The 18,253-nt window shown below is 41.9% G+C and overlaps 1 protein-coding gene across 2 annotated transcripts; it reads left to right on the top strand.

Moving 5' to 3' along the window:
• The first annotated feature begins 14,516 nt into the window (after window positions 1–14,516).
• myl13 (myosin, light chain 13) lies at window positions 14,517–17,679 on the top strand. 2 transcript variants are annotated; one of them, XM_004542845.2, is made up of 5 exons: window positions 14,517–14,690; window positions 16,236–16,263; window positions 16,682–16,831; window positions 16,991–17,164; window positions 17,259–17,679. In XM_004542845.2, exons 1-5 carry the CDS (start codon window positions 14,583–14,585, stop codon window positions 17,363–17,365), a joined length of 567 nt encoding a protein of 188 aa, XP_004542902.1. In that variant the 5' UTR covers window positions 14,517–14,582; the 3' UTR covers window positions 17,366–17,679. The 2 variants fall into 2 exon arrangements, with proteins under 2 accessions (XP_004542902.1, XP_076733010.1); XM_076876895.1 differs by lacking the exon at window positions 14,517–14,690 and adding an exon at window positions 14,799–14,905.
• Window positions 17,680–18,253: the final 574 nt, after the last annotated feature.

Here is an 18,253-nt window from a genome sequence, read left to right as displayed (position 1 = left end):
AGGGGACTCTACTTACAAAAAAATAATACGTTAAAAACAACACGCCAGTGTAACATATGGCATGTATTTTGTATTACGTATTCACCACTGAAATGATACTATAAGCTATATGCTGCACCCTATGCAACAATCCAGGAATGGGGACACTGAAATTGTATATCTGTGTGACGCATGTCAAAAGCCATGAAAAAAGCCAAAAATTCAAAGCACATGTATGTCTGGACACACGATACTCCTCATTCTTGTATGGTTTCATATAGTGTGCTGGACTTCTTTTTATACATCCAGTTATATCTTTTCCATATAAACATCGTTTTGTTTTGGTTTGCTTTGCCCTGACTTTCACGTACACGCGTGACCCTAACAAAGGAAATTGCAAAAGAAAGCTTTAAATGTACACATATAATTTATTCCCCATGTTTAGAAACATTTTGGAAAATTCTGACACAATTACCAAGTGCTCCTCAGAAATCACCAGGGATTGTAATTGGAATAAAATCTTGGCTTCCTTTTTAATCATTTCTATTTACTTTAATCATGATTCCAAGGCAGCAAATGTCATATACAATATAGTCAATACCCAGTTTTTGTCACAAAACAATTGGTGAAGCCCCCCAGGGCCAGACAAAGTTTTTTCAAGTTGGATTAGGGTCAGCTCATCTTTCCTCCTGCTGTCTTGACAGCTCACACACTCAGGTCTCCCAGAGGTATAATCCAGAAATAGAATAAAGGAACAAATCTGGTCAAAGAAACTTCATACCTGACACTGTGAACATAGGACACACGTACACACTGTGGAAGTGGAGGAGTTGATGATTACGAACATCAATCTTCCACTTTCATGTCTATCATATTGAAACTACTTTGATGAAAAACATGGCCCGTGAAGATAAGGCGGCATGAGCTAACCAATGACCTTTACTGACCCACAAATATATATATATATATATATATATATATATATATATATATATATATATATATATATATATATATATATATATATATATATATATATATATATATATATAATAACATTTCAAACACAACAAGCAATTCAGTACAAAATGCGCTATAATTTCAGAGTTGAGATTGTCCACCACTGTCAACAAATTCCAAGATAACCAAAGTGTTGAGCAATAAGACAAAACCAAAAAGGGACTCAAAAACAAAAGTAGGGTTGTGTAATTGTTAAAGTACGAGAAAAGAAAAACAGTTGGCACATAAATCTAACAGTTGATGTCAGAGGGGCCAGCGCAGTAGCTGCTTAGGATATCTGATAGCTCGATGTATTTTTCTCAGCAAATTAATCTGTTGTTACAGACATACTATCTGGATAAACTGAATGTAATCAGCAATGAGGTCACCATTTCTTTCCCAAAACAGAACAGCAGAAACTGGCTCGAACCAGCGTGCGATGCTTTAGATGGCGTTTACTTTGAAAACTTTGTGAGAGAGTTCTACGAAGCTTTGTCCCTCTGATTGGGTTGGGTTTACAGGGTTAGGTTAAAGCATGAGTCATGAGGAATGATAATTGGTTGTTTTAGGCATGAGAAGTGAATCAGAGACACAGGAGGGTGAGCGCCATCAAGTATGTAACTTTCCCCTTGTTAAAGTGAAGGAATAATTGTGTATTTCCTCATTTTTTCTTTTATTTTTGGTTTACACACACACACACACACGTCACCCATCTTCTATATTTCTGTATAGACACTGTTGCTTCTGCTAAAGTGGGTCGCTCTAAACAACAAAGTGATGATAATACTCTTAGACTTGGTCCTGTTGTGGCATGCTACTTGGTCATCATTTCCATCATTATCGTTTAAACAACTTCTTTAAAAAATAGGTTAAAAAAGTTCAAAAGTAAATCATATATGATTTTTTGTTATACCAGGCCACACCTGCAGAGTCCTAACATGATCACGCTTGGCCTCAAACTTTAAGGAACGGGAAAACTTTAATTATTTACAAAAAATATAAGATCAGCAGAATTAAATTTTTACAGCTCGGTGCCATAAATAATAACATGAGGGGAAAAGGGAAAACATATTTACAGTGGAAACTATGGCCTCCACTGCTGTGAGTAGATATGGTTGTGGTAAACAGGAATCATATGAGCAGAGCAGAGTAAACACTTAACTGGTCAAGAGCAACATGGGGTTTAAAGTTAAGCGAAAACTGTCTTTAATAAGAGAACTGTTTGCACGTTGCAGAGCTGAAAATGCAATTTTAAATAAACAACGCTTGTCAGAGTTACTTGGTGTGACACTTTTGCCTCTCAGCAAGGGCACTCTAGTGGTCACTGTGACCACTTGGCTGCTGAGCTCGGTCAAACTCAGAGAATGAATGTCCTCGGGAGGATCAATACATGTGAAGTACCTCGATAAATCTTTCTTCATTCCCACCGACTCACAGAAATATAAGAGGTCTATAGTGGGGACAAGGTACAAGCAGATAATTACACAGAGAGCAGAAAGAATGGGGCCTTAATCAAATAAATTAGATGTGACATCAAACTAATGTGAGGATAATTTTAAACAAGGCTGTCTTCGAAAAGTCGGAATAATTCAGCAGTGCTGCTCTGCACGATTAAGTGTCCAAACTTCCAGATTGACCCATTATTTTCTCTATGTTAGTTCATATTAACTGAGGTAAAACATTTTGTATTCTAATGGGGAAAAAGGTGATATGAGGGAAACACATGATGATGAATCATTTGCGGATTCAAAGATTTGCTTTTACAGTTTGTTTGTTTTTTATTCAATTGCTTTGGCACATTTTTCAAAAGATTTTTGAAGTTTATTTTCTCAGTTCTCTTCTCTGCATTTCCCAAAACTGCTCATACATGCAGGCAAATTCAAGTTTTTCTGTGCAAATGAATAAGTGTTTAAAGCCAGGCAGAAAAATGCATAGACATTTAGTTTGTTTGTTCTCTTCATGTTTCCTTACAGTCTTGTCCTTCGTGTTTTCAGTAACAACAAATGCATTTTGAATAAAACTGTTATTCCTTCCTGAGAATACCTGCTACATTTGTGGTCTGAAGTTTAAATGTAGACTCATCATGGACATAAATGTCACAGTAATTTGGGGGTTTTGATGATTTCTTTGAGCTGTTCTTTGTGCTCAAATATACCCAAAGAGCCCAACTAAAATTTGGTTAAATGTGCCTTAGAAAGTTGCACCCCAATCAGATGCTTTTGGTAGACATCAACAAGCTTCTGGCATAATTCTGGCTGGATATTTGACCACTGTTCTTGGCAGAATTGACATAGGTCATTTAAATTGGTTGTTTTCCTAGTGCAGATCCAGCTTTTAAAGAATTTTTAATAAGGTTGAGGTCAGGGCCTTTCAGAAGCTTAATGTTAGCCTGCTTTATCCATTTCAAAATCAGTTTTGATGTGTGTTTGGGATTATTGTCTTGACAGAAAATCCAAAATAAATTCAAACCTGTGGATCCAATTCTTTTTTCTTTTTTTTAAGTGATTAAAGATGCATGCTGTATAATTGTTCCACCCTGTAAAACAAAAAGCTCAACAAAACCATTAAAAGTACAAAGCTACCATGACATTCATGACCATGATTAGTGTATGTAAACCTCTGACTCCACAACTGTATATGAGAGTGTGCACGTTTATGGTTTTACATTCGACATGCAAACAAAATGTTTTCTGTGATTTGCATGTTTTATGAGTCATTTTTCCTCTAAATGGCTGCACATTACAGTTATAGTTACAGAAAAACTGAAAAAACAGAGACAAAACACATCAGCTATCAGTGCCAAAAAACACATACTGTGGAAACAAAACACGAGTCTGCTACATGCAATAGAATGCTACAATAAAAACCTTTCATCTAATTAGAAATCCCAGTCTTCAATTAATTCAATACAAAATATTACATAGAGTGCACTATACAGGCCATCGGATGTTCAAGATGGGCTTTACGTCTACCAACAACTGCTCACACTGCCAAACCAATTCACCGGACAATTATATCCACGCTCTTTGGTTCTGTCCACCAGTTCAGAAGTTTTGGCGCGAGATATGTGAAGACTTATCGAAGTGTCTGAAATGTAACATTCCAACTTCCCCCTTAGTGTGTTTGTTGGGCAGCTTAGATAATGTCACTTCAGAAAAGAATATAGCCCATATGATCTTCACTGCCCTATGCATAGCCAAGAAAACAGTCCTCATGAACTGGAAAAATAAAAATAATCTTAATTCTAACCAATATAGAAATTATCTATTAGATTACATTAGTCTTGATACAGCCTCTGCCACCACATCAGATCAATTGCTCTGGGCTCCTTTGATCAGCTCCATCACCTAGTGGGGGTGGGGGGTCATAGTTTGGTCCCGCCTTCACTGTTGTGATATGGTGTGGGGGTAGGGACAGGCTTAGGGCGTCGGGGGGTTCCCCGGAGGCATCTTCCTTGGGGGGCTCAACCCGGGGTAGCGGTCATGTCCGGTTAGGGGCTCTGTTGGCTCTCCGGTGACTGTTTCCTCGCGGCTGCGTGCAGCGGGGCTAGGGGAGGGTCTGTGCTGACGGACGTGGGTTACTGACCTGGTAGCCTGGCTGGCCCTGGGTGGGTCCGGGATGGGCGTGAGGTTCTGGGGACGCTCCGTCTCTGGGCTGGGACCCGGACCGGGCCTCGGGGGCTTGGGTCCTGGTTGGTGTGTTGCCGGGGTTGTGGGCGGGTGGGTGCATGGGGGCCCAGCCCTGGAGCAGGGTGCCGCCGGTGCGTCGAGCCACCTGGGGGGCTCTTCAACTGGTGGGGGAGATTGTCACATCTTGCAGGAGCTTTCCTCTCCTCAGGAGCTCCCTCTGCAGGAGGGGGAGATACAGGAGAGGTGGAGGAAGATCTCAGCCTGGGTGTTTATTGTCTTATGTAGTCTGGAAGATGAGTGGATGGTGGGGTGGGTGCAGTTTTCTCTGTGGTGGGGTTGGGTGGACTGTCCCGGGCTCTGTGGGGCCGGGCGGCGCTGCTGCACTGGGCCCGGTCTGGATGGGCCTGGGCCCCCTTTCCCTGGCGGGTCGCGGAGTATGGGGGTGCCTACTGGGGTCAGCGGGGGAGCTGGCCCCAGGGAGGGGTCACTTGCCCCTCCCTTCCTTCCCTCCCCATCTCCAGCTGCCTCCCTCTTCCCACTCCACCACAACCACCCACACATGCAGGGCCTTGGAGTAGGGGTATGTCACCAGGGTGCAGAGGAGGCTACCCCCCCCCTCTGTCCCCTTCTGGCTGCCTCTGCCTCAATTTTATCCCACAACTTAGACATTCACATTACTCACACTCTCATTACACATACATATAGGATCTTGGGGGTGGGCACGATACACGGAGTCCAAAGTACCATCAGGGTGTACACCCCACCCCTGGCATCGTTGCCCACCTCTCAATTTTAAATACACGTAGACATTGAGGGCTAGCAGGAGGGACCGTGCGCTTACCTGCTGCTCTCTGGCAGGTAGCTCCATGCCCTCCTGGGTTTTAAATGCACCTTAGAACACACATGCATCAACATTACAATGAGCGGGTGGAGGGAGGTTTGGAGTCTTCTCTCACCCCCGTTCTCTGCGACCTGCTGGAGCGGGGGGGCTAGGAGGAGGAGTTGGCCGTCCGACTGCGGTCTGGAGTGTGGAGCCTTCCTGCTGCTGCGGAGTCGGGGCGGTCTGCCTCCCCCCACCGCAGGGAAAAGGGAAACACCACCTGGGTCTGGGTGCAGTTCCCCCCTCCAGGGGCGAGGGCACCTAGACCCGGTTTGTAGAGTACGCTTGGGGAGTGTGATCGTGTGTACAACGTCTCTTTATGTCTGTCTCCACGTTGGTTGAGTGTGGAGTAAGTGCATATGAGAGCATGAGGGTGGGAATGGATGTTTGTATCTGTGTGTGCCTGTATGTCTGTGTCTATATGTCAGGTTGGGTGTCAGGCGCCACCTCTCTGGGGACATCTCAGGCCCTCCAAGGTTTGGAGGCCTATCTCCCCCTACCACCACTTCCCCTGCCAGTGGCGGACCCCCTCAGACATCGGTGCGTTGGTGGTTTTTTGTGTCCGGGGATGGGCGTCCAGGTACACACCGGCTCACTCCTTGGCGGCCGCTTATCGGGGCCTGGAGCCTGGGGCTCGCTCGGGCCACTTCGGAGGTGGGGTGCCCCCGGCCTCTCGGCCTGGGGCTCGGTCACTCAGGCGCAGCTGGCTGCCGGCGGAGCTCACGGGCGCGTCACTGCAACTCCCCCTGGCTTCTGCTCCGCGGCTGCTGAGTGAGCCCTCATCTGGGACTCTCCTCAGCTCTTTCCGGGACAGTGGCGCAGCTGCCCCTCTGTTGGTCTTCCTTGGTCTCTTGTGTTCTGGGGGCCTCTGGATGTCTGGAGTTTTGATCGCCTCCACACCTGCTTCACGCCCTGGAGGACGGGGCTGTGGCCCCCCCACACCCTCTAGCAGATCATTACATGAAGGAACCTTTTAAAAAAACAAAAAACAAGCGCGTCCATACTCACAGGTGTACACACAGGTGATCACACCCACAAACTACACCCTTTTTGGCTCCTACCTCAAAGCACACTGTGTTCTGTTGATCTTATGTGCTGCACAATAATGTTTAATATTTAGTATTTACTGTCATATTCCCATATATCATTGTGATGTTGTTTATTCTATTACTCTTGTTCTCTTCTGCTTGCTTTCTTTTTTCTTTCTCAGCAGGTGACCCAGGTGATTGATATATGCATTTTTTTTCTCTGCCCGTTCTGTTGGTTTTTGTCTTTTGCCCTTCTCCCCCGTCCCTCTTCTCAGCTGTTTCTCTTTCCCTCTTTCTTTCTCCCCTTCTTTCCCCCAGTCAAGTCTGTCCCGTATTCAGTAAGTGAAAATAAAATAAACAATAAAAGGTGAATCAAATGGACCATTACGGCAAGGCTGGGATGGTCAGTTTGGTAAAGTAAATCCGTTGGGCATCTTTCTTTGCCTTTAGACAACAATTCTGATGGCAAAAGAGCCAAACGGGACAGGCCAAAAAAAAAAAAAAAAAAAAAAAAAAAAAAGAATGCTACAATAACAAAGCTGTGCTGTGAAATCACTGGATCCTTTTGCCCGCAGGCTCTATTAAACCTCACACCTAATGCTCTCCCTTACAAGGTAACAGGGGATTTGTTGCATCCAACCTCTGCACTTCTTCTGCATCCCTCTGTATTCTGCTGACTTCCCGTTGGTACACTGCCATATCTTTGCTCCTCTTTCTTTTTCACCAGCTAATAAATGTTTGTCTGAGCAGACTCTTTCATATTCTATACATATATATGCACAAAAAAATTATTTCTATTCATAATTTACACCTGTGAGTTTGGCAGATTGTGACAGTTAACCACCCCATTTTCTGAAGATGATGACATATTCAATTAAATGACGCTAGCATATTCTTAAGACTAACTGATCAATAAATTGTGGTCAAATAACGAGAAATGTTCTTTCAAATGTCCACCAGTAATAAGATGTTACTGGATTGTTAGATGTCATCCCTCTCTGTATTTTTTGAGTATTGTGCAACTGAGAAGACTAAATTAAGTGGCAATATCGACACCCAGCTAATTACCCTGTGACCACAGGAGGGCAGTGTAGTTCAGATGCTGGTTGGGCTCTCCATGTTTGACAGCACAGATGTTGACAAGTTATAATTAGGGACTGACATCTTGCGCCTGAATAATAATACCTCTCTCTCATTACATTTTAACGTGAAGCCTCTGATGCATGAAGTTTTAGCTTGTGAACATTAAGGGTGCTTTTTTATATATCTATTACACGTGTAAATGTTTGTGACAGAATAGGTAAGACTAGGAGTTTGTAAGACGAATGTTGCTGTCTGGCGACGCACACTTTCATAAACACACGTAGATTAAATGTTTCGCATAAAATATATTTTAGCGGAAATCCTACTGAGAGCCCCCAAAAAAACCTGTGTTTATATTTTCTTTACTAAATAAGAATTTCTGCCAAACAACATGGCAGCTATGGAGTCTATGTTGGAGTGATGCCTGTGCAGACTGGCACCATTACCACTTCAGCACACTAAACTGGATACCACATCGGATCCTAGTTGGACAGGGGACAGTTTAATTACACGCTCCTTCACTTCACTGACTGCCTTGTGGACCTGATAATGAACACGTCAAAACCTACCAGGAATTGAGCTGGTATATTAACCACCTTATTAGTATTAACGTTGGCGAGGACACGCTGTATCCTGAGTGCTCGTAAATGATCACAGTGGAGTAGTGTCGCCCCCGCTCCACAGAGCCCTGTCACAGAGCCAAAGGGTAGTTTGTCTGTTAATGCAGTTACAGAGCACTGGACTTAATGTTGCCCTGTAAAGAATTATGAAAGCAAATAAAAAAGGTTTCCCCAACACCGCACCTGCTACAACAGGGAAAAGACTAAATCTCCCCAGCTTCAGATTTAATTTTTTCAATTGTATAGAACAGATCTGTTTAGTGTTAAAACTGATAATCACATTAATGCTGTGTTTAAATCTCTGAGTGAATGTGCAGTATTCTATATGGGCTACAAATAATTAATTCAATTTATAAAATATTGCTCATCTACTGCAGATCACCTGCTTTGTAAAATTATGTATCAACCTCATAATGATTCATCTCTGATGATTTATGTTCAATTTCAATGACAGAAACGAATCCCGAGAATGTTTCTTTCTTTTCACAAAAGCTCTGTTGCCCACCTAAGCTGCTTATTTTCCTTTATCTTTCTGCTACACTGATGCAGGACCTAAATAGGTCTACAAGCAATTTAAGAAAAAAGAAAATTAAGTAGCTTCTATGTCTCTTCGGCTTTAGACTTCACACTCACCCCGAGGCCTGTTTTTCCCTCAGTCAAACTCACCAGGCCAAGGCTAACCCCGAGCCCACAGCAGCTCGTGGAATCTGTCTGAACCCTCCATGCCAGCAATGGAAAGGCTTGCACCGAGCTCTGACACAGAGAAGCTTTCTGTCTTTTGTTCTACAGTCCCAGCCTGCACACTTTCAGTCTTCCTTGCTCATAAGCTATCTTTCTATTGTATTCTTGCTTCGTATGCGTATGCAATAGCCCTGGCAAGCAGTTTAGCATTCCTGCATGGCAGACTTCCCACAATAAAAACTGCCAGATCACAGATTTGACCACAGCGGAGATATGACCTGCTAATGCCCCCACCTCCTACTTGAGGTGGGGGCTTTCCAAGCTTCCAAGCTTCTGTCTTGCACAAAAATACGTTGGTTTTTTAGCTTATAGGTGGCATAAATAAAGGGGGATGGTAGCTATGGGCTTTATTCCTACTTTCACAATCACAGGTGAGCTCAGTCGTTAGCTTGGCAAGTGAAAGCCCCCAGCTAACTCAGAATAAGGGAACACCAGGTTTGACAGAAGCATTAATATGCAGGCTGTCAGTGTGTTTTATTGACACTGCTTGCACGATCACACCAATAGGTTCAGATGAAAGCTGATAGTTAAATAAGGAACAGCCTGATGGTGGTGTTTACCTCTTTACCTCTTGACCTGCACCATGTGGCACCTATGCTGACATAAGTGAGGCAGCTTGTAAAGGAGCGTTGCCCTGAGCCCATTTCTCTTCAGCTACTTCACACAGCGATTATGTTAGCGCAGGCCATAACAGAGGCTTTCGGGTGCATTAGGAGCTTTACATCTCTATGCCATCACTGTGATCATGTTAGCAGAGCAGATTGTGTGGTCAAGCGCTGTGTGCTCCTGATCTTACTGCTCAGTGCAGCAGTGAGTCATTCCTCTGAGGAAGGTTGCAGGTTCTCTGCTGCGGATCAGAAGTGAATCCACAGCCTGTACAGCATAGAACGTGAAATGACCAAAGATATTTTCTGCATTAAAGTCAGGCATTTTTTTGATTATTTCTTTGATTATCAGTGATAATGTAGCACCTCAACATGAGCAGATGCGCTCATGGGGAATAGGCTGCTTTTGTCAGCCATGAAACATGACAGAGGTTTCAAGCCTTCATCTACATAGTGCTCAGGTTGCAGTTTTGCTTTCAGCCTCTTTTACATGTTTGGTTAAGAGGGTTAGCTATTTCTTTTCCCCACTGAAGATCGGCCGTAGCTCAGGCTGCTTCCACATCAGTGACGTCAACACAATGCACAACAAATTCTGAAAGCAACACAATGCTTTGGCATGTGCAGCTGTGCTACCCTGCACCTACAGGGGAAAACAAATTACAAAAAAAAATATGTTTTCGGAGGGGGCTACACATCCCGAGAGTGGGTCTTAACCTGCATCCAAATATAGTGCTCAGTGTGAAATGTTCTGGACTACAGAGGTGACAAACTGAATGTTTTGTTTGTTCATTACTGCACATGAGAAAATCTTCAATAATGGATGCCCGCTGGAGAAAAACAAAATCTTAACCCGGATGTGATACATGTTATGTTATCCACGCATCGATATCCATAGTTTGCAGAACAGATCTGGCAGGTCTTCGCCCAGCCTGTCGCTAACATGTTCTGATTGTTTGACAGTGCTGAATGGGCCCAGGGCTTCTGGGAGCTTATGACGACCCCTGTTGAAGGTTTTTTTGGGGGGTCATTTTGCAGCCTTTTCAGGACTTTGCCTTCAGTGGTAACAAATAACAGTCCCATAGATTGCTAAGTACATCCTCAGAAGACTAGAGTCACATCTACAGTATAGCAGAATCATATACTATTAATTGCCTCAGAAAAAAAACACATGTCACTGACACATCGTGATTTTTCTGTTGCGGCTTTTGTGTCTTTCTGATGTCTGACTGATAAAAACTGTACTTTTTCAGTGAGTCATCAGAACTGGACTGCCACTTTTTGGAATGGCAGTGTAATAGCATTGCTTTATCCTGGCTGCTAAAACATCATACACTAAAAGCCACAGCTGCACTGAAGGTCGTGTGATAGGTCAGAGTAACAATTGGCATTGTGCGCTTACTGGAGTTTTTCCAAGGTGCATGCCAGCCAGACAACAGACTAACTCCAAAATAGCAAACTGCACAGGTCTTAGATGGTTTGAGAGCTTGAGTGTTTGTGGTTGGTCATGTCAGGAGTTGTTGCTGCGGCCTGTTGATGGGATCACCTGACAGTATCTGAGGGGGGAGGTGGCAGTGAGCTATGTATGGCTGGATCCATTTATACTTGGGCTAACATACACTGTTTCCATCTGTCTCTGTGTAGGTTCGCTCAAACCAGACACTGACAATTTAAGTCATCTCCCATTTGAAGATATTGAGGAACAAACTGCAGCCATGACTAATCATTTCTCAAGCATTCACTCATCAGATTTTTTTTTTGTTCTTTTTACAATTTTATGCACTATCTCCCCCATGAAGCCACAGTCAAACAGAGCAACAGAAGAAGAGCGTGCCAAATTATTTTCCTGTGTGTTTCTCTTGTGTTTCATTGCATTTTAAAGACAATATCCCCTTGATCATTATGATTTAGTTCCTTCTCTCCTTTTCTAGCATTTCTACAAGCTGGTGCTGACAGGCCAGTCATATTTTTTGTGACATCATTCCTAATAAAGGAAATTATAGTTAGCTCAAGATTTAAATCAAGCGCTTGAATATGTCACTGTCATGAAATTACATGATTCAGGCTCCTACAAAACTGATGATTAAAGGATTTGTTTCACATTATTCAGTATTTGCACTTCCTAACAGAGGATTTACCAAACTTACCATCAGGCAATGTTGACTTCATTAGTTGACATTTTTATCACATGAGCTTGATGGGAGCTCTTTAAAGGCTTTAAAGGCAAGCCAAGAGCAGCTGCTGACAAGCATCTTTCCTTGAAAAGACATGGAGATGTAATCATGATCAGTCTGTAGAGTGAAGACATGGAGCACATCGAGCATATATTTCTAAAAACAGGCCAAATTTATACATTTTCCCTGCTGTAGAATCTGTAGCTGCTATTTTTCACACTGCTTTCATTCTTGTGTATTTAGGCACAGTTCAAATTTCATCCTCCACAGATCGCAGCACCAGAACAAAAAATCAAAATACTCCACTGCCTTGCTCACCACTTACCTTTAGCCAATCGAAAGAAAAATGAGTTCTGAAAATTCAGAAAACTGCGACTGTTTAATCACAGCGTTAAAAGAGAGAGAGAGAGAGAGAAGCCCTTTTTAGTCTTGGAGGAGTGTAGACAATCAATTGAAGATTGCTGTCTTTATAATTACGATAATAAAAATTATTTTTGACTTCATTTTTACCTGCTGTCATGTGAACCAAAGAAATGAGATGTTCATAGCATATCAGCCTTTGGATTTTGTGGTTTTTACGCACTGTTAAAGTTTGTATATGGACAAATGTCCTTAATCAAGCTACGCGAGACCTCATGTTACCTAACCAATCTTTGACTATTGACCTTGTTCGGTGAAGTGTAGCATTTATTAGTGAGGAGAGGAAGACGAAAATGATGATATCTGAACAAGAGGGGAAGTTGCTTAAATTCCAGTGCCACAATGCTCTGTGATGAACAGCAATTATCCTTGATTATTATTCAAAATTACAACCAATGAGACGGCATCATCCGCTGTGCACACTGTGTGCCAGGACAAGCCTTTATGATGACCGTTTATCTAGTGCGATCAGAGGGATTTTCAGGCCATTAAAATAGGATTCACCAAGTGTTGTGTCTGTGTGATCTTAGTCTTGCGAGGGTGATTATATGTGTACAAACCACTCGCAAAGTTGAATACAACAAACAGAGAAGTGAATAAAGTAATCTGTGATAACACTGGGTGCTGCTTTGTGTAGCTGCCATTCACACTTGAATGCAGACACAGGGTGGTAGCTGTCTGATGTTTTCGGTTTTATTCACATAGTTATGAACTCAGAATCATGTGTGCAAGAATAACTCACACAAACATGCAATTAATTTGCTAATTAACGCAGAGTGAAATTTCTTGGAAATGAAAGGTCATGCTTGACATTCATATTAGCATCACAGTTCCTGTGATTTTCTGACTTTACAAATCTTGATTAAGATGTGTGGATGTATCCACACGTGACTTGTTTATCCAGCTACAGAAATAAACCCACTGTAATGCACTTTGGTTCATGATCAGGTTGGACTACCTTTTCCCCTTTTCTTCATGGGATAGATTCATAAAGGGTCTGGAAACATTTCTCAGGGATTTGAGATATTGTAGCATTACTCAGCTGCACATTCATGATGAAAATTTCCTGATCCTAAAAGTCTTTTTTCCTGTCTTCCTTCTCTCACCCCAGCTGGTCACGGCAGATGGCCGCCCCTCGCTGAGCTTGGTTGTTCTGGAAATTTCTTCCTGTTAAAAGGAAGTTTTTCCTTACCACTGTTGCCAAAGTGCTTGCTCATAGGGTTGTTTACTTTTTCTCTGTGTATTATTGTAGGGTCTGCCTTATAATATAAAGCGCATTCAGGTGACTCTTGTGATTTGGAGCTGTATAAATAAAACTGAATTGAATTGTTCCATCATAATATTACACAATGTTCAGCTGGAACTAAGAGGTCCAAAGTGGGCCATTACACCAGCACCAACAGCCTGAACTGTTAATACAAGACAGGATGGATCCATGTGTTCATGTTGTTTGTGCCAAATTCTGACCCTGCCGTGTGAATGTTAAAGCAGAAAGTAAACTCATCAGACCAGGCAACAATCTTCTATTGTTCAATTTATTTATTTTTTTACTAAAACTTGTGTAACTTTAGGCTAAAATTCCTGTTCTTAGCTGACAGGAGTGGCACTCAGTGTGGTCTTCTGCTTCTGTAGCAGAAGGGTTGGTTGCAATGAGTACTTATTTGAGTTGCTGCTTATTTTCTCTTTTTTAAACCACTCTCTGTAAACTCCAGAGATGGTAGATCAACAGTTTCTGAAATACTGAGACCACTTCGTCAGGCAACAGAAGTCATGTTATATTCAAAATTACTGAAGTCAACGACCTTCCTCATTCTGCTCAGCAGGTCATCCTGATTATGTCTGTATGCTTAAAAGTACTGAGTCCCAGCAATATGACTGACTGATTAATTGAACTGATGTAGCTAACAAAGAGACCAGTGAGCGTATAAAAATATTGTAAAAAGCAAGCCGTCCATTCACAGATCCAGCGGAGACTTAATTATTCATGCTCATGAAGAGCATGTTCATGGATGCATTGTGGATTTGACATTTTAAAAGTTTGTAGATCTTTGTTAACACTTTCTTCTTTTTGAGTATTTTTGTACGACATCATTCTGTCACTAAAGCATTTTTCTCTGCATCTATAGAAGATTGTGCAAATAAGTCTGATCTACGCTCATATTTCATTAACAGAAGGAACCAGGCCCGGGGATCTCAGCTAATGTAGTTTTCCATCACTCCTGTCTTGATGATGTTATACACACAACAACCTTTGTCTTAAATAGAAGCACAAAGGCATATCCTTTTATAGTCCTCCCCTATTGTTGGCACTGTGGGGGTGGAGGTGACACCTGTGAACAGTGGATAAAGGGCCTCTAATCACCCATCTCTGACCGCAGTGTCCAGGATCACTCTGCTGTGTGTCAGTCCTCCCCTTTGTCTCTTCCAATGGCCCCTAAGAAGAAAGAAGAGCCAAAACCTGCCGCACCAGCTGCCCCCAAACCCCCAGAGCCTGAGCGCCCCAAGACCCCGGAGTTTGACCCAACATCAGTGACGGTAAAACATCAACAGATATTATTATTGTACGCACAGATTGTGGATCGGCTTCAGATAGAGGTTGTTGGTGAATTTAACCCCTTTTTTTATTCAATCATATTAGACAGATAAGGAGACTTCATTTCAAGAGTCCAATGCTGTTACCTATGCCTGTGTTTAAAGTGCATCAGAGACCCCATGTGACATTTACTTGGCAGTGCAAGACAAACAGGAGGGTAAAGATTTTTCAAGGCATTATGGTGATTCTTGTAATATTTTTTCTAACCTTCATAGCTTTACAGAATTTTTCATAAACTGCGCGCATCTTTGACAGTTATGGGGGAAAAAGTACGTAACACACTGTCAGGGCGAGGTTCAGAAGCAAACTACTTGATACGTCAGACATCATGGAAACATTGTCTTCTGCTGACTTGGCCCTTTCTCAATGGATAAATGTTTTCTTGGTTGAGCGAGCTGCCATGTTACAATGGACCGTGGTTAAATCCACAAAATATGATCTTCATTATGTCTGCAAATAGCAGACCACCCTCACCATTCCTCTGTGGGGAAAAAGGGGTGGAAAAACTGGGAGGAAGAAAAATACAGATAATTATAGCCATCTTCATCCATCTTTAAACATGCTTAGATACGTTTTTGGATAATATTTTTACAAAACCTCACAAAGGGTCTAGGGGTCTGTAGATGTAGCCTGACATGAGACAGAAACAGGGGCGTGCCCTGACAGTTCAAAATATGCTTGAAGTGCAAAACTTCAAAAGTTGTTGTGGTTACTGAGGCCAAAGCTATTTTTAGATTTAAAATAACAGATTTTAATGGAGCACAAAGCTGATTGTAGAAACGAGCTGTACAGCTGGTTTAACATTCAGTTCTCTTTCTACTATATATTCTACCACCTGAGTGTCAAACATGTGCAGTTTCCCAGGAAAAGCAAAGATACTGTGCAGGACCCTCAAGCACCCAGGTCTCTGGTAGAGGACCCGAGCTTGAAGGATAAAGACCGCCCTGCCCTCTCTCTCTCACACAAACACAAAAATTAAAAAATTAAAAAATGAGATGAAACAGATGGGTTCCCCTTCAAGGTTTTGTTCTGCTTGTTCTGCTGAACAAATAGAAGAATAATTAGAAGCATATATAAATCGCTGGATCTCAGGTTTTCTAACTCTAAATGGTGTTTAACAGATTTTATGTACTTTACACTCTTTATATCTAATAATGCTGCTCGTGTGCATATGCACATGACATTATGGCCTTGTTACTTCCCCGTGGAGCTGACAGCACCAAAGATTCCACGTTACATCTAAAAATAAACTCAAATGACGCCGACACTGGTAGACAGTATACATCTAGTAAGAAGGGGGTTTTAGCCTCAAGGTCACAAGTAAACAATGCACTTTGATCAGAACAGATGATGGCTGTAACTCGACCTGCTAAAATGGCTTGCTGTAGGAGGGTCATCAAGTTCACCGTCTTAAATGAATTCACTGTGTTTGCGGTCCCAAATGATCAGCATCCCTCAGTCGCTTTGTTTTCTATGTCTTTTTGCAGCTGGAATTTACTCCTGAACAACTTGAGGGTAAGGCTCAGGCGGCTGTTACAGTTGTCTTCTGGGCTGCATGGTTTGTGAGTTATTTATAGAGTGAGTAAATTGTTTGTGTGATCATGCCACCCATAAGTGTGTGAGAAATGTTCAGCAGCAGCTGGTGATACACTAGAGCCAGCATATGCTATTATATTAAAATAAACATCCATCTGTGTCAGTCGCTTTGAAAAGGCTTTAAGATGCATGTCAGTCTAGGTAGAGAGGAACATCTGAGGGTTTGACTCCTTCATTAGCGGTGGGCTCTTTTATGTGAGGCGTGCAATTATGCTGTTGATCGTTACACAAACAGAGAGCATGTGATGCCTTTTCTCAAAGACTTTGCATGTTCTCTTAGATTACAATAACAAGATGAGAAATCAAAAGGAATAATGCGCTTTCTTTTCATTCACAGACTTCAAAGATGCTTTCCAGCTGTTTGACAGGACCCCAACCAGTGAGATGAAAATCACTTATGCCCAGTGTGGTGACCTAATAAGAGCTTTGGGCCAGAATCCCACAAATACAGAGATAATGTACGTGCTTGGAAAGCCCAAAGCTGAAGGTTAGTAATGAGACAAGTGTGCAAACTGAGTCATTGCTGTTGTTAAGCGTTGGAGCTGGATGTAGTTCAAGAATCTGTACAATATCGGACTAAATAAAGTTCACCACTTTCTTTCTTTTTTTTGTGCTTTATTTGTTACACTTTCATTATTTTCTGCAGATATGAATACCAAGATGCTGGACTTTGACCAGTTTCTACCCATCCACCAACACATCTGCAAAGCCAAGGACCGTGGAACATTTGAGGACTTTGTAGAGGGCCTCCGGGTGTTTGACAAGGAGGGGAACGGCACGGTCATGGGTGCAGAACTCAGACACGTTTTGGCAACACTGGGTGAGTTAATTAACAACTTTAATTCATGAATCTGTCATCATAAGGAAATGTACTGAACTGACTGCTTTCCTGTGTTCTTCCTTGGGGATCATAGGTGAGAAGATGAGGGAGGACGAGGTGGAGCAGCTAATGCAAAACCAAGAGGATGCTAATGGGTGCATAAATTATGAAGCTTTTGTTAAGTACATTATGGCATCTTAAGAGGGGCCGATGTTTCTTTCAGCCTCATTGTCATTCTGGTGCTACATCGCAGTACATAATGAAATCAATATGAGTGAGTAATGAGTTTGTCTCTCCTTCATTGTGAATTCTTGACCGCAAAAGATTTCCGTACATCTCATCTTGTATATTTTTCATTTCCATGCATCTTGGATTGATCTACAGCATAATTCATCAATATTTCAATGTTTTATTTTTTTTTCTAAGGTCCCTGATGTTAATGCTGTGCGCACACTGCACATTGCCCCTGTTTATTTTGTAGAGCATGGTAAATAAAAACACTCATTGTGGCTGTACTCGATTTTTCAAAAACGAACGCAGAAATGTGTGTTATTGTCTGCGCCTTTCACATAAGGCAGTTCATTTTGCTTCAGATTGAGTCATAATATATAATATAGTGCATTAAGAAGCAAATCAGAGACTCCATGGTTTAGTAGTTAGCACATTAGCCAAATCTAAAAGCTCACTGGTTTCAGGAAAAAAAAATGCTGATTAAAAAATGTGGAACCATCCACTGTGGTGACCCCTCATGAATAAAAGAAGCTATACTAACAGACAAATCAATAGAGTGTCCTGTTTGTTATTCTTAAGATAGCAACAGGACAACAATTAAAATAGGAAACTATATAAAATCTCTGTAGTTTGCTGTAAATGAGCATATATTTGATTCAATTACTTCTTCTAAAAATGTTATACCTAAATTTCGTTTCTCAAAATGTATTTTATTTTGTCAAAGTCCCCAAGAGAAAAGCATCTTTAGAGTAAAAAAATAAATACTGACATTTAAAGTCTGTATTAAACCTAATATAGGGCAGCAGCACTTACTACAGTGTCAATCACAGGAAATTTTGAAAAAATAGTACTTTCCCT

This window comes from Maylandia zebra, linkage group LG18, assembly GCF_041146795.1.
Source record: "Maylandia zebra isolate NMK-2024a linkage group LG18, Mzebra_GT3a, whole genome shotgun sequence".
NCBI lineage: Eukaryota > Metazoa > Chordata > Actinopteri > Cichliformes > Cichlidae > Maylandia > Maylandia zebra.
This window is presented reverse-complemented; position numbering and strand designations above follow the sequence as displayed.

Bases quoted from the DNA above. Each gene is read 5' to 3' on its own strand.
- myl13 (XM_004542845.2), top strand. From the start codon at position 14,583: ATGGCCCCTAAGAAGAAAGAAGAGCCAAAACCTGCCGCACCAGCTGCC. The intron at 14,691-16,235 runs GTAAAACATCAA...GTCTTTTTGCAG, and splicing joins TTGACCCAACATCAGTGACG to CTGGAATTTACTCCTGAACA. The intron at 17,165-17,258 runs GTGAGTTAATTA...TGGGGATCATAG, and splicing joins ACACGTTTTGGCAACACTGG to GTGAGAAGATGAGGGAGGAC.